Here is a 24,967-nt window from a genome sequence, read left to right as displayed (position 1 = left end):
GCTCCCCTGAAGTTGTCAAATCATCTGGTTCCACCCACCCACAAGGCTGAGGCTGGTCCTCTTCCAGCCCCAGCTGGGCATACCAGAAGACTCCCTTGTAGTAAACCAGTTGGCTCTCCTGAGTAGCCTTAGATCTAGGGCCCCAAACCCGAAGGCAAAGGGGCCGCGAATGACCCTGCCACAGTTCCAGATGTGACTCTGGAGCAACAGTTTGGAGTTTTCTCTACTGTAAATTGGGAGGGAACAACAGTTCATCCTGGGTCACTGCCAAGGTGGGTCATGTGAAAACCAACGGTTCCAGCAATAGAGCGGAGAGAGAGAAAAAAAGGGGTCCTTTCTTTTACGGGGTCTCTCTTCCTCCTAGAACCATACCCGTCCTTCCACCACCACCAGTTCGATGGGGGCACTTGCCAATGGGGGGCCAGTTTTCATCCCAGAAATGTGACTCTCAGGGAAAGTTCTCTTAAGATGCCTCCTGGTGCATGACGGGGAGCACTTGAGGTGGCAAAAAAAAAAAAAAAGGGAGGCAGTGTCTGACACACCCTCCACCCGGAAGCCTGTTCAAAGCCCCAGCGTGTGGTATGGGCAGGGAGAAGAATCAGGTTCCCCGGACTTTTCCCCCTCCGGCCTCACGGCCCCTCCCCCGTCCCAGCGGTCTAGACATCCCTGGTCGAGAGAAGCTACAAGGAACCCGCAACATCTAGCGGAGAGGGTAAGCTGCCCTTCTTAAGAAACTAACGGCCCAAACCTGTATAAAATGTTGCCAGGTTGGAGAGGAGAGGAAAGAGTAGCAATCCAGCTGTAATTTAGAAACTGAGGGGAAGGAAGGTAAACTAAGGGGAGTTGATCGGAAGGGGGACGGAGGCTCTGCCTGCTTGGTCCAGCCCCCAGCACTCTGCCCAGAGCCCGCCCTTGCCGGCCATGCAGAACTCACACACTCCCTTTGCAAAGAAGCTCTGTGTATTGGGTGCAACAGCTCTGGGGTCTCTATATAAATAATATACAAAACCCAACAGCTCAATGCCTCACATTAACAAAAATACTAAAAACTTATTAAAAACGGAGCCTGAGGGAAGAGCCCCAACCACTACTGGTGCTAGCCCGGGAAGGGGACCGGGAATCAAGAGGAAAGGGTGGGGCCACATCCAGTGCACAAGCGGTTCTTCCAGGTTCTTCCAGGTGGCTCAGTAGCGTCCAAATATGTTGGTGCTGGGCTGTGGCTGGGTATCTGTGGAAAACCAGAGATGATCAGGGCTGGCAGACCAAGCAGGGAGGTGGGTTTGCACGAGGAAGGCTATTCAGGTCACCAAGGGAAGGGATGGGATGCCAGGCTTCCCCCCCCCCCCCCCCCCCAACACAACCCCCTGCCCCCCCCCCCCCCCGCCAACCTCCCCGCCACACCCACCACCATGAAGTCCCCTGGGTCGGGGGGCTCTCCCCTGGCAGGAAGGCAGGCTTACTGGAGAGCTGCTGTTGGAGCTGCCGGACCAAAGCTGCCGTCTGTTGCTGCTGCTGCGTCTGCTGAAGCCCCTGGCGCTGGAACTGAGGCGGAAACCAGAAGTGGAACACTGACCCCGAACTTTCTGCTTCCTTCCGCATCCTCGGCTCCTGACCCCCTTTCTGGAGTGCCGTGCCGTGCCTCCCACCTCTGCCCAACCCACTTCGCTGGCTGTGTGCACAACCTGGGCAGCCGTCCCTGAGCCAGGGGCTGTGGCCCGGCAGCTACCTGGGGCTGGGACTGGGGCTGGGCTTGGGGGGGAGCCGCCTGCTGCTGCTGCTGCTGCTGGTGCGCCTGCTGCTGCTGTTGCTGCTGTTGTTGTTGCTGCTGCTGCTGCTGCTGCTGCGGACAAGGGCGCCGGGCCTCAGCCGCGGTGGCCCCGACGGAGGGGCCCCGTCCGCCCCCCGCCCACCACGCTCCCACCGGCCACCCGGAGAGCAGGAACTTCTGGGGCCCCTGCTGTGCGCCACGGGGTGCTCCCCGGGGCTGGCGCCCACCCCTCCAGAAACACCAGGGTCCCGTGAGAGGGCCTGGGGCCTCACCCGCAGGATCTGCTGCTGCTGCTGCTGCCGGATGTGGTACTGCTGCTGCTGCTGCTGCTGCTGCTGTTGCTGCTGCTGCTGCTGTTGCTGCTGCTGCTGCTGCTGCTGTTGCTGCTGCTGCTGCTCAGGCAGGATGGACGCCGACCGCACACCGCCCGCCTGGACGCCCTGCGCGCCCAGCGGGGTCATGGCACCTATCATGGGTGCCTGCTGCAGGGTCTGCTGGGAAAACCTGCGAAGGCCAGCCGTGCGAAGGTCAAGGCACGGCCCCCGGGGTGGGGGTGGGAGGGTGGAGAGGTGGGGGCGTGGGGGAGGGAGGGAGGAGGGGGGAGGGGGGCGGCGTGGGGGGTGGGGAGGAGAGGTCCCCGGTCCCTGACCTGAAGGAAACCTGGACAAGTCGCTTCACTCATCCCTCCTGGCACTATAACCAGAAGGGCCCTTCTGGGTTCTGACAGATTTCTCGGTTGGGGAATAAGGGGCAAAGACGACACCCCGTTTTAGTGGCTCATAACCTTCATGGCGAGGCATCTTCCAATCCTGTTTTCGCCGTTTTGCTCTTACGAGAACGAAAACGAGTCTTAGCACAGGAGAGGCGTTCTAGGAACACCCACTGAGGTGCTTTCTGCTGTTGGGGGTGGTGGTCCCCGGGGAACATTTCACGGAGTTCTCCCGCTCTTCCGCCTTCCCACGTAGGGCACAGCCACAGGCTAGCTCCCGGCCGGACCCTCTGTCTCAAGTCTTCCGTCTCCTTCCCCACGCACCCTTATCCCTGCACCCCATATTCATCTGTCAACATGTCAACTCGCCATACATGGCTTTCCTGATCAAAAGAGCTCTTTGTGGGGCTGTGTCTCAACTCTGCACCGAGTGCTCAAAGCCCCGTGCCAGCCCGCCCATCCCTGGCCTGTCTCCGGCTACTGCCCCGGGGTGAATTTTACACGCTGCTGTCCACGCTCTTCTCCCCCCCCGCCCCCCACCAGTCACCCTCCTCCCTCTGGTCCCTACGTCTTCATTCACGCTACGTCGTCTACCCGGACTCCCCTCTCTCATCCTCCACTCCACAAATTCAAATTACAGCTATCCTTCGAAGGCCACCTCAAATCTCACCTCCTTCGGGAAACTTCCTCTGCTGACTCAGGCCCACGATGACATCATCCCATACTTTTTCTGAATTCCCATTTACTTCATGGTGCACAACTGCACACCTGATTGTACCTCTCCTCACCCTGTTCTTTAAATGTTTTTCTGTGTAAGTCTCTTCATCTCCCCAACCGGACGAAAAATCCTCTGTGGCGGGGGACTCCGTATTTTCTAAAATCTCTCCTCACCCTACCCCGTGCTAGTGTAGTGCTGGCCACACAATTAGCAGCTGACCCATACGTCTAAGGAAAGGCTTTTCCTCTGGTTCACTCCCCAGCGTTCTGAAACCTAAACTGCAGAGCCTCAAGACATGGTTCCCGAGTCTTACGGAGGCCTGACTAGCATTCGGCATGGTAGGACGGCTCGGTGGCTAGTCCGCTCCAGCGTGCAACTGCTCTACGACCGGCTGGATGACTCCTTACCACACGGTACATCTAAGAACCCCGGCTCTTGGGGCACCTGGGTGGCTCAGTCGTTAAGTGTCTGCCTTCGGCTCAGGTCATGATCCCAGGGTGCTGGGATCGGGCCCCGCATCGGGCTCCCTGCTCAGCGGGGAGTCTGCTTCTCCCTCTGCCTCTGCCTGCCGCTCTGCCTACCTGTACTCTATCTCTCTGTCAAAGAAATAAATAAAAATCTTTAAAGAAAAAAAAAAAAGAACCCCAGCGCTTTCCTTAGCGTAGCTGTAGGAGGGATTTTCCCCTCCCTGGGCCTCGAAGAAACGTCAGACAAGCGGACGGAAGACTACCGGTCACCGGGGTCCCTCCCAGCTCTGGCATTTTGCGGCCAGCTAAGCGTTCTTCACCTCTCCAAAAGTTCTGACTAGTGCCATCACCTCCTGGCACGGGTTTTCCCCCACCAGATGCGCCCTCGCAGCCCAGCGTGTCTTCACAGCCCCCCAGATGCCTTGGGTACCTTTGAGTGGAGGCCAGCCCATGTCCGTAGGTTGGGGCCTGCTGGTGCACATAGCCACTGGGCCGCTGTTGCAGGTGGCGAGTAGGATCTACAAGAGTAGGATTGGTAGAAGGGTGGGTGCTCTGGTAAGGCTGGCTGGAGTAGCTGGGGGGCACCATGGTACCTGCGGGGCCTGTGTGTTGCTGCAATCCCACATGAGAAACATAAGGAGTATAGCCCTGGAGAGGAGGACAGAGGGGGTCAGGGCCGAGGCTGTGCAGGGCAGCTGGCCTCAAGCTGCCCCCGCCCCCCACCAATTCTCACCCTCTCGTGCCCTCACCTGGGAGGTCTGCAAACCGTAGGAAGAGCTGGGAGTCATCTGATGGACAGATGACTGTCCCAACATCCCCTGACTCTGCTAGAGGGAAAAAGGAGACAAACTCAAACTCGGGAAAACGCTTTCTGCCATCCCGGTTCTCACATCTCCCGCTCTTCAAGTCCTTGCGAGGATCCCAAGTGTCTCCTCAGTCCCGTGACCCTCCAGAGCCCCTCTCCCTGACGGCCCTCCCTACTGCCCCTCTCACTATCTTTGCCTGGAGCTGTTGGCGAAGGCGCTGTCCTTGGGGCACCGCGGGCTGCTGCTGTCGGTACACAGAGGTCTTGTAGGAAGGTTCTAGTCCCATGACTCCAGTCATGGTCGTGGGCAGCACTCCAGGGTAAGGTGGTCGGGTGGGCAGCTTCTGCATCGGTAACCGCACGGGGCGGTACGAGTCCACGCGAGGGCCCCCTGGAAAGGGGAGCGGGCTGACCTCTCCTTGTCCCCCTCCCACCCCCCATCCCTGCTCAGCGTCCCCCTCATCCACAGATCCTCAGAGATGGGGCATCGGCCCTCGGGCAGGAGGGACGTTCAGGTAACTCTCCTTCCTGGGGGCGGGCTCTCACCTGCAGGTAGTGGCTGGTTCTGGGTGTACAGGCCTATGGAGCCCTGCCTGTAGCTAAGATGGGATATGGAACTGGGGTTAGTATGGTGCAGGAGGTCTGGAGGCACCGTCACGCCATAGGGGCCACTCCTTCCCGGGCCCATTCCATAGTCCTGTGTGAAGAGCGGAGGAGGAAGGTGAGCGGACTGTAGCTCGGTGGGGTGCGCTGCAGTGAGGTGGGCTACAAGGGCTGCAGAGGAGCCAGACCTATGTGGCTCATTCTTGTAATCCAAACGGTACCTTTTCCCCACCCCCTCCCCCGGAAACCAGAGACCGCACAGAATCATGGGGCGGGGGGGGGGGTGCTGGGGGCAACACTGACCTCTGTCTTGGTGGCTGGCTGGCTGCGTTTCTTGCCCTTGGTGGACTTCTTCTTGCGCTCCTCAGTACTGGGTGGAGCGGCCCCAGGTTTGTCAGTTTTCGGGGGCTCTGGAGCCTTTTTCTCGGGCTCTAGCAGGGTGGGAGCAGGGGGCTCCTCATCTTCCGGGGGCAGCGGGAGCGGTTCCAGGTAATAGGCCCGGGGCCGGGGCCGCAGGTGCGTGTGATAGAGCAGCAACCTCTGTTGTTCCTCTCCTCGGGCCACTCGCCGGTCGACCCGGACTGTTCCAAACCAGCCCCAAGAGAGTGGTGCAGATGGCTTCAAGCCCTCAAAAAGATCCCAGGGAGAGATCTTTTGTTTGGTGGAAACCTGCAGACCCTGCTCCAGAAAACGAGATGCAGTGAGCCGCTGAGATTGGGAAAACAGAAGACAGACCTCGAGGACTTGTTGGGGGTGGGGGTGGGGGGAAGGAGCTGTTGGCAAGAAAAGAAAAAGAAAAGAAAAAACAAAAACCAGGCCCGGGTAGGTTCCAGGGAGACGGTGAGAGGGAGACAGACGGACGCGAACACACGTGCATGCCGCCACACATACACACAGAGCAGACACGGTTCAGAGGGGAGAAGGTGACGGGCAGGGGGAGCAGAGACAGACACAGACAGAAACAGGAAGGTGGGGAGAGACTGAAGACCGGCAAAGACACAGAGAGGGGGACAGACACAGAGCGAGCGAGAAAAACAGGAAGACAGAGACAAAGAGGCCAGCGGAGAGACACAGAGAAAGGCCAAGTGAGAGTCAGGCAGAGAGAGAGAGAGAGATTCAGCAGACAGACAGATGGGCCAGGCAAAGTGAAGACAACGTATGCACGACTGGGTTGGACTCTAGATCTTAGACTCGGCCTGGTCTTTTCCCTCCCCTCCCTCCGCTCTCCACAGTGACTCGGGTTACTCAACAAATACGGCAGCTGACAGAGACAAAGCGCAGAGAAAGCTTCGTAGAGATGGGTGCGCTGGGGCAGAGGAATGCGGGGGTAACAGAGATCCAGCAGTCAGCCAAACAGATGGGTGGGGTACCGGCCAGGGTGGAGGAGGACAGGGTGCTGAGAACCGGGTGGTCTGTTCGAAGGTGGGTGTGGGTGGGGGAAGGTGGGGAGAGGTGGGGAGAGGTGGAAGGACAGACCAAGGAAAAAGGATGAGACTCCCAAGATGGGGAGCCGAAATGTAAAAAAAAAAAAAGTTCAGCGATCAGCTCCACACCCCAGAGACGGCTCTCACCAGCAGAGCCCCATGGGTTCCCCGGCCTGCTGAGCCCTGTCGTAGCCACAAGGTTCATGCAGAGAAAGTTCCTGCCCAAAGGGGGGAAAAGCTGGGTGGGTCGGGGGGGGGGGGGGGGGCCCGGGGGGGGAAGGGGGGGGGGGGGGGGGGGGGGGGATCGGTGCCTTGATAGGAACGGGGGATGGGAAGGAAAGGGGACGTGCCTCCTTCTTGAAGATGGAATCGAAGCCTGCAATCTTGTTGCCCTTGGTGTCAATGAGGGAGCCCTGCGGCTCACATGTGATGACATCTCGGGTCGGCTTGGGCAGTGGCAGCAGCTGGAGAACTTTTTCCAGACTGTCTGACTGGCGCTCCCCCAGCTCTTTCTGCGGGCACAGGAAGATGGGGCAAGGGTTCAAGGACACAGCAAAGGAGGGATGGGAAGTCTCAGGGGACAGCAGAGAACCGGGCACGAAGACGACACTCGGTAAACCCTCACTGTACAAAATCAAAGAAGAAGTGGACGTGGACGGGGAGGGGAGGCAGCTCTGGCCGGAACGAAGTCCCTGAGGCTGGACAGCATGAGCAAGGTCAGGGGAGAGGGAGCAGAGGGGCCGGTGCCCCCCCCCGCCGCCCCCCCGAGCCACGCCCTCGCCTCCTCTGCTCACCCGCAGCTTCTTCACCAAGTTCATGTAGGCGCGCTTATTCTCCTCCATGCTGCCCTGAGAGATGCTAGACATGTCCGCGGCCAGGGTCCCGTTGATGAGCACGCTGAGCATGTCGAGCACGGTGGTGAAGAGCTCGCTGCAAGGAGGAGCCCGGGGCGGGGGGGGGAAACCAGAGAGGAAAGAGGCTAGGACAGACGCCGGCCTCAGGGTGGGGCCACGCCAGCCACAGGGGGTTGCGCACCCAGTGTGGGGGAGGGGGTTCCTCTCGGGTACAAAACAGAAAGGAAGGAGTGGGGGTGCTTTACTTGTTGGACTGCATGTCGACGGTGCCGCTGATGATGATCTCCAGGAGGAGCATGGCCCACTCGGTGGTCTGCTGGGTGCTGCGCTGCACCGTGTCAAACATGCCCCCGACCTGCCACGGCCACAACGAGCCCGTCAGATGGCTCGGGGGCCAAGTCTAGCAGCTTGGGAAAGCTTACGGTAGAACCCGGCCTGGCTGCCGCCTCGCACAGCTCAGGCCACGCGCCAGTCGGACCCATGATCTACTATGTGATTCCAGGCCAATGACTTAATTCTTGGCACCTCTGGGCCTCGGTTTCCTGAATTAGGAACTGATGGGAGCTGGACTAAGGGATGTCCAGGATTCCACTCAATGTTCCACGGCAGGTTTCTAGGGCTCCGAGGGCCCAGCCAGAATCTAGGATACTGAGGCAGGGTCTCTGCAAGGATCCAGGCCCTCAACCACTTTTAGGTCCTGCATCTTGTGGAGGAGAGCCGGGTCCGTACTTGAAGACCAGTGGAAATTGGGCCCTCCGTCTCGGCCCCCCACCCGCCCCGGCCCGCGGGGTGGGGGTGGGGGGGGTGGGCACGGGCTTCTCTGTGGCACGGTTCTAGTCCCACCCACATCTTTCTTCTCCCCGGGTCCCCCTCTCACCAGGTTGAGCCGCAGCTTGAGAGCCTCGTGCATGAGCTGCTTTGGTTTGCAGTCATCCAAGTACTGGTTGTCACGCCAGTTATTCACAATCTGAGATAGAAACAAGCGTAACACACAGCTCGGGGCATCTTCTCATGTCCATCCCCGAACACCCAAGGTGCTGACCGGAAAGTACCGAAGGTTCTGGGGGAAGCAGTGGCCTCGGGGGCACCCGTCTCTGCCCTCCGGCCCCGCTCGGTGGCCCAGAGGCCTGTACCTGGTGCACCTGGCTGTAGAGGGAGGTGAGAAGGCCCTCACGCTGTTCGTCCTGCCCTTTCAGACACGTCAGCACCAGGGATAAGAACGGCTGCTGGCTCAACAGGGACATGCTAGAGAAGGGAGAAAGAGGAAAAAAACAAGAACGGGACCATGGGATGCGAGTCAGGCAGCTTCCAACCTCATTATTCCAAGCCCCAGACTCTACTCCCTCAAGATCTAGCCTCTTGGGGCGCCTGCGTGGCTCAGTCGGTTAAGCGTCTGCCTTGGGCTCAGGTCGTGATCCCGGGGTCCTGGGATCGAGCCCCGCATCGGGCTCCCTGCTCAGCGGGGAGTCTGCTTCTCCCTCTACCCCTCCCCCTGCCCACGGGCATGCTCGCTCTCTCAAATAAATAAATAAAATTAACAAGAAAAAAAAAAAGATCTAGCCTCTTGCTCAACTGTGCCCACGCCTAACCTCCGATTTTCCACTTTCCTGTGATTTTTTTTCCTGTGAATTTTTTATCCCCACCCCTCTGTCCCAACTTTTCTTCTTTCCCGGCCCTGCCACCTCTCCCTTCTACCCCTCAATCCTGGTCCCCCCACAGCCGCTTTACCTCTTCTGCTTTTGTCGGTCCCGTTCTTTGCGGGAAGAGGAACCCAGGTGCTGGCCCTTCTCCAGTTCCTCCCCAGCCGCCTTTAACACATGCCCCTGGACTGAGGTGGGCAGTTTAGCAATGAGGGGGGCCACCAGCCACACACCAGAGCGCTCTAGAGAGCTGGAGGACAGATGGAGTACACAGGGTTCCAGAGGAGCCAGGCAAAGGTAGAACAATCCCTCTGCTCCTTGCCTGATGGACAGGCCTAGCATCTCCGCGAGGCTGAAATCATTTACACTAGCAGAAGAGCAACTCATAAGGGGAGGGGTCCAAACACGTTTCTACCCAACCTGAGCACTGGCTTGGTCTTGCTGCTGCTGGGCATGTTGCTGGCAGTGCTTCCAGAAGATGACCCCGTCTCCGCTGACTGTTGGAAAACCTCGATTGTGGCCTTGGCGATGTTCTCTAAGAGGGAGTTCATCTCCTGGGTGGGGGGCGGGGTATGAAAGGCACATAGGGTGCTAACTAGGTAACTGGGGGTGAAGGAAAACAGACGGTAGGGGTCACAGGAGATGAGGGTGGAGAAAGGCATCTGGAGGGTAATGAGAGGGGAGAGACACAACTCTGCTGGGAGCCGCGTCCTCCAGCACCTCCCTATTTCTCCAGTTCCCCACTGTCTTCTCCTCACACAGCTCCTTACCGTTGTGAACACAGAAACAGCCTCGGCTGCCGCCGCCAATCTTCCCTCAAGCCACAGAGCCCCAACACTCCTGGCCCACCTCCCTATTCCTCAGCCCCACACGTCTGCCATCTTCCCATCCTCTCTTATCTCTCTCAGCTCAAGAACCTGAAGGGAGGACGCAGGTTCTTCTATGGTGACCCGCCCTCCTGAGGCATGGAGCTGGAAATGAGTATGGGAAAGAGAGGGCCGGGCACCACTCACATTGTTAGGGGTCTGCTTGATCATGAGCTGCAGCTCCAAAGAAGACTGGCGCATGGTCCACTGGTCCAAGTTCTGTGATAGAGATGCCGCCCCCAAGCTCGTCATCATCATGTCCCCCGCCCCCAGCCACTTACCACCCCAAGGCCAGTTCCTGATCTCTCACAACCTTGAAACACCTATGACTACAGGTCTGAAAGGAACCTCCGTGTCTCTCGCTTTAGGCAAGACTCCACCGACATGACCCCAAATGGTTGAAAAATCTACCCTATTTTAAAAGTGGTTCAGGCAAACTTCACCTTTCCCCAGTCTCCTGTTCCAGAGCCTCACATTCCTTCGCAAGGGGACGTTCTCCTTAACGCCTACCCTAAATCCTTGATGTTAAAGTCGAAGCCTGCTTCTCCTGTTTGAAACCAGCTGCTCAAAGTCCTTCACGGACCTGAAGGCTACTCTGTGAGTTAATCTCTCTGTGACATTACCTCCTCCGGGCTGAAGAGACCTCATTCCTGTACCTCTTCCTAATGGCTTTCTTTCTCCACCCTCCCTCCAGTTACCCGAATGTCTGCAGCAGCATGGCGAAGCAGGGAGTGGGGGGAGGGCAGGGGCCTGCCTGGGTTCACACGCTGACTCTAAACTTACTAGCTGTGTGACCTTGGGCAAATTACTTAAGCTCTTCAAGGCCTGGAGTCCTTGTTGGTCAAACACAGACACCCCCACCTACTTTACGGGGTTGGACAGATTAAATGAGGAGACGTACACAGAGTGCTGAGCGCAACACTCAGCACGAAGCAGACGCTCAGTAGCTGGGAGCTATTCGGTAGTCCCGCTGTTCGTTACTGGGCCAGGAGCAAACGCCAAACAAGCAAGGCCCCAACCTAGGTTTCCCAGAGGTTGTGCCTCCCACTGATAAGCTACAGTCCCACTCCCGATAGCCGTGCCCTCACCCAACAGTTGACTCTAGGGTCTAGACCATGTTGGCTTGACTTTTAAACCTACCAGCGCTGTTTCTCTCACCACCTTTCGCCCACGTCCTTGTCCGTCTTCCTACTTGACCACCCCCCTCTTTTTCTCTCAGGGTCCCCATTGTTTCACCCCGGGCCTGGGCGCCCCCCCCCCCCCCCCGCCCCGCTTCCTCCAAGACCTCCATCACCGTGGCCTACCTGGAGAATGCGCTTAATGCGCTGCCGCTGGGGGTTTTCCCCATCCTCATTGTCCAGCAATCGATATGGGTAGCAGATGAGCTGCATGAGGCGCTGGGCCTGGGCGCTACTCAACACTGGGTCTTGCAGGTCGTTGCTGTCCTCACACAGTGATTTAAGGCAACGCTCTCCTACCCATTCCTGAGGAAGCTGATCATCAGGGCACTGGGGCAACCAGTGAGGGGAGTAAGGAATAAGGGGGATGGGCTGGGGATTGATGAGCGACATGATGTATAGGAGGAAGGTGGCGTGATCGTGGCTGGAAACAGGACTATATTATATAAAGGCATTTAGGAGGTGTGGGGGGAAGGTGAGACTGACCTGTTGGCAGATGCTGCGTAGCACGTACTTGGCATAGACATCCAGACTGGCTGTCTCCACAGAGATGTTGCGGCCACCCTGCCTCCGACCGCCACTGCCACCCCCTCCCTCCTCCTCTGGAAGTTCTTCTGTTCCTCCTGTCACAGTGAAGCCGGAACCCTTCAGTTCCGCATCCCCTGTGGTTCACGGGCGGGAGATAGGGAGGGCAGAGTGAGATCTGAACACAGTGAAGAGACCCAGCCCAGACCCACAGAGGCAGCAACTCCCTAAATCCTGCCCTACGGGACAGAAATATACTTCCCTCCCTCCTCTCCTCCCCAGAGGTCAGAGAGACCACCTTCGGGAGGGAGAAAGACTGTCCCTTGTAGTTTAGCCGGCACTCCACCCCACACACACTTCTGGCACCACTCCCTTCCTACCCCCATACCAAGGACAAACACAGCCTTGAGAACAGCAAACACAGCTCCATCCACTATGCGGTTCTGGGAGGCAGCCAGCAGGTGGCGGTCACAGGAGGAACGGATTCCTACTGTAGGCTTGTCTGGGGAGGGAGCTGAAGTCAGGGGAAGCAAAAGTAGAAACGGCGGGCGCCGGGTGGGGTGGGGTGGGGAAGGGGTCAGCCACACTTTCTACTGCTGGCTGGCTCACATCGGGGTCACTTACTTCCATCCGACTGGCAAGGATTGAGCTGAGGTGTCTTGAAAAGGTGGAGGAGGATGCGACAGGTAAGCCGGGCCCCCGGCTCAGAGTCCTGTTCACTGCAAGCTGAAAAAAAAAAAAAAAAAAAAAGGAAAAGGAAGCAAATTGGACAGGACCAAAGGAGGCTGTATGTGGGTTTGTGGGTGGCGAAGGGCTGCAAGGGACAGCGAGGTCAGGGAAAAGGAGAAATGGCAAGATAATGCTGGAGGAGAGGTGGGGCAGCCAACTGCCTTGCAGGGCGAGGGGAGTCCCTCAGAGGGTCAAAACACAGAAAGACAGGAAAAATTGGGGCGGTCAACGCCAGGTTAGAAAGAGGCCGCTCCCAGCCCGAGGCACGCCACCAGACTGGCCTCTGGCGGTACCGGGGAGCCCCGCACTGAACAGTGAGAGTGTGGCCATCGGGTGTCTAGTCAAACTTGGGGTCCAGAAGTTTGAGGGGTTATGGATTGGCGGTTCACCGGCATTAAGGAGCGAAGGGATGGCGGCACAGCGAATCAGGTCCTCGAGGAGCAGACACTGCCGAGCGATGAGGATGGCAACAAAAGTAGCCAGGGAGTCGTGAAAAGACAGGTCACTGACCTGGAGGAAAAAGCAGACAAGACATCCCTGCCTCAGTGTGCAAAGAGGCTGCCAACGCAAAGCGGCAGGCCCTCGCTCCACGGGCCTCTGTCCTGCTACCTCGACCACCAGGACCAGCCCCTGCCCCACCCCACCCCCACCCCCCACCCCTGGGCCCTGGGAACCACCCCATGGCCCAGCAGGACCCCGGCCCAAGTCTCACATCTACATTGCAAAGAAGGTCGTTGAAGCCACAAGTGCCATTGTTAGAGGAGCAGCACAAGGCCTTCAGGACCCCCAGCCACTCGGCGCTCAGTGACTTGCAGTAGCCGGTCAGCTCCGCACACAGGATGGCGATGTCATTCACCCTGGGGAGAAGTACAAGCGCCCTCAGGAAAAACCTCGTTCCACAAAACCTCAGACTCATTAACTTCTCATCTCCACCCCAAAAATAACCAAGGTTGCCGTACCTCCCGGGCATCTCATCCCTCCCAAACTCAGGCAGGAGCGTGGTGCCCGTTCCCCACTCAGTACGCCCCATACCTATCGGGATCATGGTGCCCCACACAGACGTGCATAAGGGCATTGCAGACAAAGCTGTAGCGGTTAGCGGGGTTCTCACTAAGACTCTTGCCTAGCCCCGTGTAGGTGAAGGTGTGAGCTGCGGGGTTCTCCAGAGTGTCAATCATGAACTCGGGCGCCCAGCGCATGTTGGATTCTGAGGGCTCCACGTTGCAGTAGATGGTGTTTTTCACCTTGGAGCAGAAGTCGCTGCAGGGGTGGGAAAAGGGACATGGTAGTGTTGGAGAGGATCTGGTGAGGCGGAGGAGTGGTTGGGAAGGGGGAGAGGAGAAAAAAAGGGAGGCCCCGGGGACCTTGGGACAAGGGAAAGGGAGATGGGACCAAGCAGAGTGGGCGGGACAGGGACCCAATGAGAACAAGGCGCGGGGGCCTCTGGAGGCCGGGAGGAGGAGGAGGAGTGTGGGCCCCTGTAGAGATGGGCTGGAGGCCAAGCTGATGAGGAAGAGAAGCAGGCAGGCCTACTCTCTGGAACCAAGAACACACGAAGGCCAGAGCTCCCAGATGGCCAGGCAGAGACAACAGGGTCCTGGGCTGTGCTCTGCTCCTGAGTTGAGTGGTAATGGGAAGGAGATGGGCCGAGGTCCCACTCTCTACCCGTACCTCCCACCTCTCTCACCTGAAGAGCTCCCCAAATTTGCTCTTTAAATGGCTACAGGAGGTGTACAGATCATAGAGATAAGCAAGGATACAGCGTTCCGCAGAGGAGCCGTCCGACCGGTTCATCCCATGCTTCACTACGCCACACAGCCTGTCCCGAGGGGCCAAGGTCGAGACAGTCAGTGGGTGCCATGCGTGGGCCAAGGCACAGAGGTCCCCAGACACAGACTTATGACTCTTGGCACTAGTCTCCCCTTCCCACCCAAATGGCAGGCTCTTTCCCACGGTGAGAACCCCCGGTGTCCTTCAGGGGCCCACTTCCCCCGGCATTCGCCGGAGTCCCGTGCCGTCCGCTTATTCCGCAGCCCCTGCTTACCCCTCAAAGACCTGGGCCATCTGGTCCTGGTTGAGGATGAGGCAGGCGTGGTAGTGCCTCAGGACGGCCACGATGCACAGGCACAGGCTGGTAGTGTAGCTGCCCACCAGGTCCGAGGACTTGAGGAGCAGCTCGGCCTCGACTACGCTCAGTTCATTCAGGAGCTAGCAGAGCGAGCGTGTGTGTTGGGCGGGGGAGGTGAGACATGAGAAAAGGCCCGCGTGTTCTATATAACCCCCCTTCCCGCGAGGCAGGCCCGAGCCCCTTCCCGCTGGCGCCGCCTCAGTCTAGAAGGGCCCTGTTGCCATACGCCACCGTCCTTTATTCTATTAATGCCACAAGCCACGTTGACGATCTAACCCGTCTCTAGGATACAATTCTATGAACTCCACAGCGGGAGCACAGTCCGTACCCAGCGCTCTCATCTATCTCTTGGGCCTCCCTGTGGAGCACGTGAGCCTCTAGTCTGGCCTTCTTAGCTCGTGTTCCACTTGACCCTCTGGCCCCCACTGGGCTAGCCTTCCTGCCCAGCCCAAGCAGCCCGGGACACGGGCTTGAGCCCCAAGTCTCGACCTCGTGACCCTATACAGCACAAATGCCTTCCTCCACCCTCATTTCCCCAACTTCCTCACCTGAATGGCAAAGTCGATGAGGCCACTGATGCTGAGGGAATATTCCATGAGGTCGAAGATGAACTGCACATGCTGCACCAGAGGCAAGTGGTATGACATGCCAAGGGCAAAGCTCGTGATCTGCTCCAGAACATTCCGGGAGACCTGATAAGGGCAGTGGGAGTGAGACGGGAGTGGAGAGAGGCAGGACAAACCAGGGAAGAAAAGGAGGATGGTGGACAGGGATGAGACCGGGAGGCTTAGCCTGCCGGGGGGGGGGGGGAGAAAAAAAAGATAAGGAGGAAAGGAAAACAGGGCAGGACGGCAGAACGCTGGGGAAGGGACAGGACTTAGGCCCACACCTGAGCTGTGACCTGGTGCTGGTCATAATGTGAAAGGTGCTGGAACTTAGCAAAGATATCCTCAGCAGTGGGGAAGGCTTCAGGCCGGTTGCGTCGCCGCTTCTGCCCGTCCTCCCCACCTAAGGGGACAGTGGAAAGGGAGCAGTCGGGATGGGGAAGAGAACTAGTTGACTGAGGGGTCAGGAGGGGGGTATGGAGAGAAGGCTATGGGTTGGGGGGGAGGGAGGGAGGGACCGGGGAAGGAAGGCAGGGAGGAAGGGTGGGAGGGAGAAAGGGAGAAGGGAAGGGAGGGTCGAGGAGGGGGGGGGGAGGGATGAAGGGAAGGGGTCAGTGAAGCAAAGGTTTGGAGGACCACAGACTACGTGGACCTTAGAGGAATACATACAGGGAGGTGCTAGGTCGAGGGAGGGGAGGGGGGAGGGCGGGCAGTATGGGGCTTACTGTGAGGTACCTAAGAATGTCAGGTCTCCAGGATTCAGAGGCACAATAGGAGCAAGCTGGTCTGCAGAGGGGGGGAATGAGGGGGGAAGTTTCAAAAGGACTAGAGCTCTCAGGAGACTCCAAGAGACAGGACATGGGGACATGACTGGGGGTTCCCTGTGCTGGGGAAGGGGACACTGACTAGGGCACTCCTAGGGGGAGGTCTGTTTCAGGAGCCTCAAACCCACCAGTTTCCGCTGTCCCCTTGCGGTTCAGAACCTTCAGGATATCCTTGGTAATTTTCTTGATGGCATGGCGGGCATCATCTCGCTGCTTTCCCACCCCAAACAGTACGACCAACCGCTGGTTGCACTCATGGCTGCATGACTCCTCCTGCATCCCAGCAGCACCATCAGACTCCGGCCCGGGTCTCGCTCCCTCCTCTCAAAAGCATGCTCCATGCCCCTCAGCATCCCAGGGCTCAAGCCCTTCCCAGCGTGCCACACCCGCAAGAACAGCTCCAACCCCTCAGCACAGTCCTTGGACAGAAACCTCGGCCCAAAACCGAGGTCTTGAGGAGCTCGCGGAACAGTACCTGGGGGATGGGAAAGTGCGTGGCATACTGCACATGCCGCGGCTGGTCATAAAGAACCCCAAGGGTCCCTTCTATCTTCTCCTTGGGTGGGGGCTTCACCTCCTTCTCAACATCTGGTTTCTCGGGGGATGGACTGCCCTTCCCCTCACAGGGCATAGTAGGGGAGAACAACTAAGAAAAGGCGAAAGGGCAGAACATTTAGAGGGTGAAAAGGGGGTCAGGGGCACAAAGAAATTCCCCAAAGAGGCATAATGGGAGGACCTTGGGAGCTGGATTCTTCCACACCGGGATCTGACTTACTGAGAAATCAGGCTTCTCCATGTCCTCGAAGAGCACACTGGAACTAGGGTCAATGTCCATCGACTCCGAGAGCCCTGGGTCCTGAGGACACAGAACATAAGCCAAGTGGCTTTAGCCCCAGGGAGTTGCTCCCCACCACCTGGAAAGGTCGAAGCTGGAGGGAGGAGACCGTATTGGGCAAAGCACCGGATCTGGAGTCGAGCTTTGACAGGTCACGTACCTACCTCGCGCCTCATTCCCTTCAGCTTCAAAGTGGGGGATCGGAACACCTCACCCCACTGCGAGGAGCAAATGCCGACCTCGGATGTGACAGGGCTGGGCCGGCCCCGGAGCACCGAGCCAATACCACTCTCCTTATTAGGGAAGGGGTACCCAGAGGACTCTGCGAGCCAGGAAGATGGGGCCGTCTGAAGGAGACAGCGAGGGCAAGACAAAGCCCGCTCACCTCCAGCTTGCTACTGCTGCTGCCCTCAGCCTCCTTGCGCTCCGAGTCATCAGCAGGGTCGTCAAAAGGAGACGGAGGCCGGGGGCCAGGAGCTCCAAAGGCGAGGTCCCCCCGGGAGATGAGGGTGCAAGTGTACATGTTGTGGGAGAAAACATCGTGTCGAATCAGTTCACAGAAGAGCAGGACCAGGTTAAAGAACTCCACTCGCTCACTCTCACTTCGGGGGTCCGCTGCATGGAGGGAATGAGAAAAGAGGGCTTAGGGAGAGCACAAGCCACGGGCAGCAAGGGAGGGAAGCACACCTGAGGCGCAGTGCTCCTAGAGTACCTGAGGTAGGCTAGACAAGGAGCGACCCCCCCACCAAACCGCTGCGGGACGAAGTGTGGTTGTTTTGCCGCCCCCCCCCCTCCTGCCCCACACACCATCTCGGAAAGGAAGAGAGCATCCTTGAGGCTCTCTGTGTGTGCAAATGCTTCCGGCGTGAGGTCTTGTTTTTATCCTTCTTTTTATTCCTTTATTCTGCTCAACCGTAAGATGATCAGAGGCTAGAATCATACCCAAAACCCAGTCTGCACAAAGCCCAAGACAGAACGAGACACCAGAAGGCCCTTCACTATGCTTCCCAGCGACAGCGGTGGGTAACTGAGTCTAGGCAGAGGTAAGCGGAGGGTGGCAGGGGTCCATACTCAGCATGGGAGCCTGGGTATCCAGAAACTGCAGGAGGACATCCTGGAAAATGGGAGCACTGGGAGCAGAAAGGGAGCCAGAGGCAATGGAACCCTTCTCATCTGCGGCTTCTGATTCTCCACAACGCTGTAAGACGAGAGAAGAAACCCTAACATCGGTTTTGCCCTGCTTCTTCACCTCTCCACGCACAATGCTTGAACTGCCACCCGTTTCACCTCCACCCCCAAGCTCTTCGCCTCCATCCCTGCTTTGACCTCCGTTTTCTTTTTTTTTAAAAAAACTATTTATCTGACACAGAGCAAGAGTGCGCACAAGCAGGGGGAGTGGCAGGCAGAGGGAGAAGCAGGCCCCCCACTGGGCAGGGAGCCCGAGGTGGGGCTCGATCCCATGACCCTGGGATCATGACCTGAGCCGAAGGCAGACGCTTACTGACTGAGACACCCAGGCGCCCCACTGACCTCCGTTTTCTTTACCGCCTCCCAACTGAAGCCCTGCCCGCTTCCCTAACTCCAAGATCCATCTACTCCTTCCTACTGTTGCCTTAGGTCCTCAACTTTCCCTTTCGGTTCCGTACCCCTTCTGTATTCTCACAACTTGAACTTGGGTTCCGCTACTCAGCTCCATCTGTCTCCAGCCCCAGATGCCACTGCCCCATCGGCCAACCGCGTTCTCTTATCTCTGCCCCCTGACCTCGGCCTCAATCTCGGCCTGTCTCTTCTCCAGCAGCTTCGCTACCACCATAGCACGATGCCGACCAGAACGCTTGCAGCTGACAGCCCATTCACACAGTAATGATACTACAGCGTCGTCATCCGAGGAGATCTGGAGACCAAAGGAAGACGGGGTGAGCAGGGTAGCGTTGGGGATAGAGTACCGAGCTCCAATTTTTTCAAGACCGGGCCCCATCTTAAAACATCCCACGCCCAGGAAGATCATCTCTTCACACATCCCCGGGGTCTGTGCCTCGCCATGCCTTCCCCTCAGGCATACTGTTGCTCTTGCCACGTGTTTTGCTCCTTCTGTTCCCCTTCTTGCTTACCTCGTGCCCATCCTTGCTAGGGCCCAACCCAAAGATTCGGTTACAAAGGGAGTCGAGAGAGTTGCTGAAGTCAGAGCGCTCAAAACTGTGGCTGTCCAACACTTCCAAAGTATGGAGCACCCGTCCAATGGTGAAGCCTTGGGAGGAAAAGCGGTAAAGGGGACTTAACAAGAGGCCCAACGTGTTCCGACTCTCAGGTTGCTAGGTCCTTACCATCCCTTCCTCGAACATCCTTCTTACTCTCTGTCCTCTGGCACCCACCTGCAGTGGCTTCCTGGCACTTATCGAAAGACCAGCGAACCTCAACCGCCTGTCCTCGCTCCTTGATCTGCTGCTCAATCTCGCGCAACTTTGCACGGACCTGCAGTATGGGAAAAGGAGGGCTTTGATTAAAGATGCACCAAGGTGTACAGAAGGCCAGGGCCTAGGCGCAAAGGACAGTACCAGACTCCAAGGCACTATTTCTTTTTTTTTTTTTTTAAGATTTTATTTACTTATTTGACAGAGAGAGGGAGAGGGAGAGAGCATGAGCCGGGGGGAGAGGCAGAGGGAGAGGGAGAAGCAGACTCCTTGCTGAGCAGGGTGCCCGGTGTGGGGCTCGATGAAGGAACCCTGTGATCATGACCTGAACCAAAGACAGACGCATAACCGACTGAGCCACCCAGGCGCCCCTCTAAGTCACTACTTCTGAAAGAGCAACCCAGCTTCCCATCTCGATCCAGAGGCCACCAGGCTGGCTCCTGGTGGGACTTACCTGCTGAGTAAAGGCACTGTTGCCCTCTGGCATGGGCAGGTTGGAGGGGGCAATAGGCAGGTGGTCAAGTGGTGAGCCAGTCTTTATGCGGCTATCAGTCAGCGAGTAGTGCCAAACCAGGGCACTAGGGCAGCATAGGAGGATGGTCTGCCAGACAGGAAGAGCTAAGTCAGGCTCAGTTCCCATGGCTACCTCTCTAGAACCCCATTACAAGACCCCAGCTTGAGCTTTCTGGTCCAGCGTTATTCTGAGTCCCTGGCGTAGCACCTCTCCGTCTCTAAGCCCCTCCCCTCATCCCCTCTCCTAAAAGGCTCTGGGCCTACCATTCAGTCCTGGAAAGGAACTAACGTCCCAGGAACGAGAAGCAACAATCTCCAAGCAAGTACTCAGTGCCTGCTCCCACCTCCCACTGAGAATCACCCCCATTCTCCAGGACGGGCATCCAAGTTGTCTCGCGATGCTTCTTCATGCTTCCTTGGGCCCACCTGGTACCTACCTGAAGGATACAGCTGAGGCCAAAAACCAGGGGCCGGTGCTGAGGGCACATCAGCAGGTCGCTAAAGGGCGTAGAGGGTGCGCTGCTGGTTGGGGGCTGAGGAGCAGGGGTGGCGGGCAGTGTGCTTGTCGACTGAGCAGACATAACGTGAGATGAGTGACTGCTCACGCCATCCAGTTGCAAGGCCAGTCTCCGGGTACAGAAGTAGGCAAGGCGGCGGGAGAGGTACGCAGACTGAACGAATTCCCCCGAGTACTGTGAAGACATGCCCATCAAAAGCCCCAGGTCTCCCCGAGGGACAGGGCACTCACGTCTTATTCCTCCCCAGATCCTCCCTAGACAACCCCACCTCCCACCCCCGCCAAATCCTAGGTCTTACTCGAAGCAGCAGGGGCAGCAGCAGTTTAAGCAATTCATCCTCTCCAGGGCGGATTTTCTCAAAACACTCAAGGACCCAGGTCAGGAACTCATGTCTGTCCAGCATTCCATCCTATGGGTCCAAGGGGCGGGAAGAGTTATTAGTTTCCCCGGAGACTATTAATAAGGCAGATAAAGTAAATGGAAGGAGGAAGAGAACCGCAGCTGGAGCAAGCTGGCAGGCAGATTCTGTCCTGTCCTGTCCTGGCAGAATGTGACACCACGCTCCACCGAGGTGCCACGTGACATGCCCTTCTTCCTACCTGAAACATGAACATGGCCAGCTTCTCGTTGTAGTCCCACTGCCGGATTGCCACCTCTACGTCATGGGGCAAGGGCCCTATAGTGGACCCACAGCCCCCGCTGCCTGCAGGCCCTGGCCGGTAGTACTCAGCCATCTTTTGCAGCTGCTCCCATAAGTATTTGGTGATGATCTGAGTCCATTCTAGGAGAAAGGTGGAGAGAGGACTATTTCACACCGTCCCTCTGCTTAGAACATCTTCTGTCCCCGCCCCACGCCCACACCCCCAGTCACCATACTTCTAAACCCTATTCATCCTCTCAGGCTCTGGTCCTATAATAACACCTGCTCAAAGCCTTCCCGGGTGTCCCCCAAAGAAAGTAATCTTTCTGTCCACTGAAGTCTCAGAAAACCTTTCACTTTCTCTTTTGAGACACACACACACACACACACACACACACACACGTAAACATGCGTACACATACTTTCTCTAATTACGTGATTCGTACATATGCCTTAGCATCCCTAGCAGATTACAAGCATCCCAAGGGCGGGAAAAAGGGACCAGTCCCCTTGACAGCCCGGTACATGCACACAGTAGATACTGAAGACACTCAATGTTTACCAACGGAGTGAATGCAAGACACATGCAGAAGCAAGGAATACAGACGAGGAAGGAGAATAAGTCCAAGGGTCTCTCTGTCATCACTCCTTGATGCGATCAGTGGTGGGACCCCTGGTATGAGGAGTTACTCACCCATGAAGGGGTCAATGACATGTCTCTTCTTCACCTTGGTCTCACTGATTGCTGCATAGTAGGCACAGGTCATCTTAATGAGCCAGGCGGCCCGCATCACAGGCACTGTGTATTTGGCTAAGTACCCAAACACTTCTTCCTTTTTACTGAAAATGGGGACCTGGACGGACATCACAAATAATGAGACCTCTATCACCCCTACAAGCTGGCACCCACGTAGCTTAATCTGGGGATAGGAGAGTACTTCACACCCATGCTCCCCACCTTGGCCTGGAGACCAGGAACGAGCACCTCACCTTTTTGGCTAGTTGCGTGAGTGGCTTGGTGCCAGCCAGGTCAGTGAACCAGGTGTTAATGGCACTCTGGGATCGTGCAGTCACCAGCCAGAAGTTGTCCTTCTGGTTCACTTGGGGCTTTCTTCGACCAGTGTCAGGGAGGGTGTTACAACGTAACTTCTCTGCAATAATGCTGCTGAAGTTGGAACTGATCTGAGGGAAGAAAACTACCCCTCAGGATGGGAAGAAGAGGCAGAGAGGTGGTCATGCCTCTGATGGGCTAATACCAATGTGGTAGCATTAGGTTATGACGGAAAACTCAGCCATTCAGGTTGTCCCTTTAGGTCTGCCCAACCCAGGGCCTTTGCTCCTTCTCAGATTCTTCCAGGCTTTTCCTTTAGCCTGGCAGGGTTGTCTCACCTTGGCAGGATTGAAGTTGACGTTCTTGGCACTGCCATGTTCATCCCCAGAGACAGCAGGCTGGTTATTGAAACCTTGTTTTACATTCAAGGCCGTCAGTTCATCCTGAGGCAGAAAAACGATATTTTAGCTTTCCCCCCCCTCCCCTGGAGGTGGTGGTGGTGGGGGAGGAGGGCAGGAGAAGAGAAGGGAACAAACGGGGGGGGAGGTTGGAGGAGGATTCTGAGTAGAACAGATTGTTATTTAAAGCTAGGCCCTTATATTCATTTGGACCCCACCCTCACCCCCACAGTCACTAAGATTTCCAATCAGCCAGCGCTCGCTCAACATCACTCTTCCTTGCAAGCTTGCAAGCAGCCGTAGCTCACCAAGCTGCCTCGACAACTTTCTGAGGTGTGTGTGTGTGTGTGTGTGGAGGGGGGGCGCCTCCAGCGTGGCCCCTACATCATTCCCTATTCACACCCGGGAGCCCCCCGCCCCCAGGTCCCACTCTCGGACACCAGCCCACTTTACTCTTACCCTTTTGGGACTTTGGCTCCCACCAAACCGCCCCGCCCCCCCTCCCCAAACCATCAATGCTTCCTCCTCTGCCGATCCCTTGCCTCAGGCCCCTTGGGAGCCCCGATTTTTGAACGCACCTCCTTCTGTTTGGGATCTTGAGGGTACACATCGGGAGGGCCCAGCCGCGGCCGCTTCAGGGGCCGGTGTTCGTAGCTCAAGATCCCGAAGGCCGCCATCTTGCCCAGCCCGTAGCGCCAGAGGCGCCAGCCGGGGCCGGCTGAGGGGGGGAGGGGGAGAGGGAACCGAAAAGGGGGGCGGCGGTTGCGAGGACGGCAGCCGAGAGACAACAAGGGGCACGTTAGAAACTCTCGATCGTTGCCGGAAACTACCGAGGGGAACCGAGGGACGCCGGGAACCGTCGGACAATACCGACCGCAGCGGGGGCGGGGCCCAGCCCGGCGTGGGGCGGAGCTCCGCGGCCGCGGAGCTTTCGGGCCCGCGCGGCTGAAGACGGATCTCACTCCCCAAGTATCTGCGAAACGTCCTCGAGCGGTCCGGGGTGCCCGGGGGAGGCGGGGGGTGCGACCCCGCGAGGCGGGAGGCAGCCGCGGCGCCGAGCTCTAAGCTGAAACCGGGTCCCCAGTGCCTCGCTCGGTTCTCGGCCTGGAATCGGTGCTCAAGGGTATTTGCCTCGGTTAGGAACTCTGCCTTTTACCCTAAACCACTTCTTCCATTCTGAGTTTCTGCATCTGAAAAATGGGTGTACTGTTACCTCCTTCAAAGGGCTGTTGTGAAGATTAGAAACTGTCTGCATAAGAAAGCACCTATTAAACCCCTGAAAGGCCAGCTCTAATCCCTCAAGGTCTTTATGGTCTGGCCCTGAGGTTCTTAACCTTTTTTGATTCGCAGCCCCTTTAAGATGCTGATGGGCGCTATGGGCCTTCCCAGGAAAGTTACAGAAGCAAACGAAATGTTACATACTTTCCAGGGAAATTCTTAGAGCCCCTAAAGGTCAACAATGTATCCCCTAAGTGTTCCTGAACTCCAGCTTGAGAAAGAGGCACCTACTGTGTCAGATGCTTTCCAGACAGCATCTCCTTTAACCTGCAAACAGTCCCATGAGTTCGAGATTATAATTGTCTCCATTTTGTGGATGAGGAAGCTGATTTTCAAAGAGTGAAAGTTCACTTACTTGCCCGATGTCATTCAGGTACTGAGAAACAGAGCTGAGGTTAAGATTTTTTTCTGGACTCTTGGGCCTTTCTATGATGGCAGATTGCTCTTTAGAGAAAAGATGGAGTGCTATAATAAGAGTAACAGATAACAGTAAATAACAAAAACTAATAAAATAGCAAATAGCAAAAATAACACTAACAAAATGCTATTGAATCACAATGGGAAGACAAATTAATTCTGATTGGGGAGAGGAAAACATATTGGAGAAGGTAACATTTGAGCTAACCCTAAGAAATTGTAACCCACAGAACATTAGGGTGGGTTAGAACGTAAGCACAGCACCTGGCACATATTTAAGGCTCAATAAATGTCTGCTGAATAAACAATTTCTACAAAGTGTCACCAATCAGCTCTGTGTTTGGGGGAAGACAAATCTGGCAGTAAGATGAAGAACGTAGGTTAGAGAGCCTGGGCCTTCGGAAAGGAAGGTCAGGGGCACCTGGGTGGCTCAGTAGGTTAAGCATCTGCTTTTGGCTCAGGTCTTGATCTCAGGGTCCTGGGATCGGGCCCTGAGTTGGGCTCCCTGCTCAGCGGGGAGTCTTCTTCTCCCTCTGCCCCTTCCCCCTCTCCCCCCTCCCGCCCACTCTTGCTCTCCCTCTCTCTCAAATAAAGAAATAAAATATTTGAAAGAAAGGAAGAAAGAAAGGAAGAAAGGAAGAAAGAAAGGAAGAAAAAAGAAAAGAAAGAAAGAAAGAAAGAAAGAAAGAAAGAAAGAAAGAAAGAAAGAAAAAGAAAGAAAGAAAGAAAGAAAAGAAAGAAGGAAAGAAAGTGAGGCCAGGGGACACTTGGGTGGCTCAGTCAGTTGAGCATCTGACTCTTGATTTTGGCTCAGGTCATGATCTCAGGGTCCTGAGATCAAGCCACGCGGGGGACTCTGTGCTGGGGGTAGAGCCAACTTAAAATTCTCTCTGCAGCCCCCATAGAAAGAAAGAGAGAAAGAGAGAAAGAGAGAAAGAAAGAAAGAAGAAAGGAAGGAAGGAAGGAAGAAAAAGAAAGAAAGAAAGAAAAAGAAAGAAAGAAAGAAAGAAAAGAAAGAAAGAAAGACAAAAGGAAAGAAAAGAAAGTAAGAAAGAAAAAGAAA

General features: G+C 56.7%; 1 protein-coding gene across 10 annotated transcripts; it reads right to left on the bottom strand.

Annotated features, from left to right (window-relative positions):
• Positions 1-942: 942 nt before the first annotated feature.
• Positions 943-23,059, bottom strand: MED12 (mediator complex subunit 12). 10 transcript variants are annotated; one of them, XM_073885882.1, is made up of 46 exons: positions 22,788-23,059; positions 22,150-22,254; positions 21,751-21,942; positions 21,455-21,614; positions 20,720-20,901; positions 20,419-20,529; positions 20,040-20,294; positions 19,544-19,690; positions 19,051-19,150; positions 18,790-18,926; positions 18,441-18,572; positions 17,750-17,876; positions 17,064-17,293; positions 16,619-16,699; positions 16,319-16,489; positions 15,972-16,116; positions 15,755-15,805; positions 15,304-15,422; positions 14,963-15,106; positions 14,331-14,494; positions 13,974-14,105; positions 13,319-13,546; positions 12,999-13,143; positions 12,676-12,796; positions 12,182-12,283; positions 11,946-12,059; positions 11,519-11,694; positions 11,159-11,338; positions 10,002-10,073; positions 9,409-9,650; positions 9,077-9,238; positions 8,482-8,593; positions 8,226-8,315; positions 7,594-7,703; positions 7,289-7,424; positions 6,845-7,006; positions 5,374-5,748; positions 5,014-5,164; positions 4,656-4,858; positions 4,412-4,489; positions 4,256-4,310; positions 4,093-4,180; positions 2,042-2,272; positions 1,727-1,844; positions 1,461-1,542; positions 943-1,228 (listed from the first exon to the last, which is right to left on the bottom strand). In XM_073885882.1, the coding sequence occupies exons 1-46, from the start codon at positions 22,884-22,886 to the stop codon at positions 1,185-1,187; spliced, it is 6,561 nt and encodes a 2,186-aa protein (XP_073741983.1). In that variant the 5' UTR covers positions 22,887-23,059; the 3' UTR covers positions 943-1,184. The 10 variants fall into 10 exon arrangements, with proteins under 10 accessions (XP_073741983.1, XP_073741987.1, XP_073741979.1 ...); XM_073885886.1 differs by having other exon boundaries at positions 9,409-9,542; positions 22,788-23,058; XM_073885878.1 differs by having other exon boundaries at positions 1,727-1,840; positions 2,041-2,272; positions 4,093-4,310; positions 22,788-23,058.
• Positions 23,060-24,967: the final 1,908 nt, after the last annotated feature.

The sequence above is a fragment of the Callorhinus ursinus genome, unplaced genomic scaffold (assembly GCF_003265705.2).
Source record: "Callorhinus ursinus isolate GAN/ISIS: 27379988/994484 unplaced genomic scaffold, GSC_fseal_2.0 scaffold66, whole genome shotgun sequence".
Lineage (NCBI taxonomy): Eukaryota > Metazoa > Chordata > Mammalia > Carnivora > Otariidae > Callorhinus > Callorhinus ursinus.
The sequence above is the reverse complement of the archived record's forward strand: the minus strand, read 5'-3'. Positions and strand labels throughout refer to the sequence as shown.

Excerpts from the sequence above, each read along its gene's own strand:
- MED12 (XM_073885877.1), bottom strand. The coding sequence starts at position 22,886 with ATGGCGGCCTTCGGGATCTTGAGCTACGAACACCGGCCCCTGAAGCGG. Across the intron at positions 14,106-14,330 it reads ATGGCCCAGGTCTTTGAGGG|GCTGTGTGGCGTAGTGAAGC; the intron begins GTAAGCAGGGGC and ends CCCTCGGGACAG. Across the intron at positions 7,425-7,593 it reads GTCGACATGCAGTCCAACAA|CGAGCTCTTCACCACCGTGC; the intron begins GTAAAGCACCCC and ends TCCTCCTTGCAG.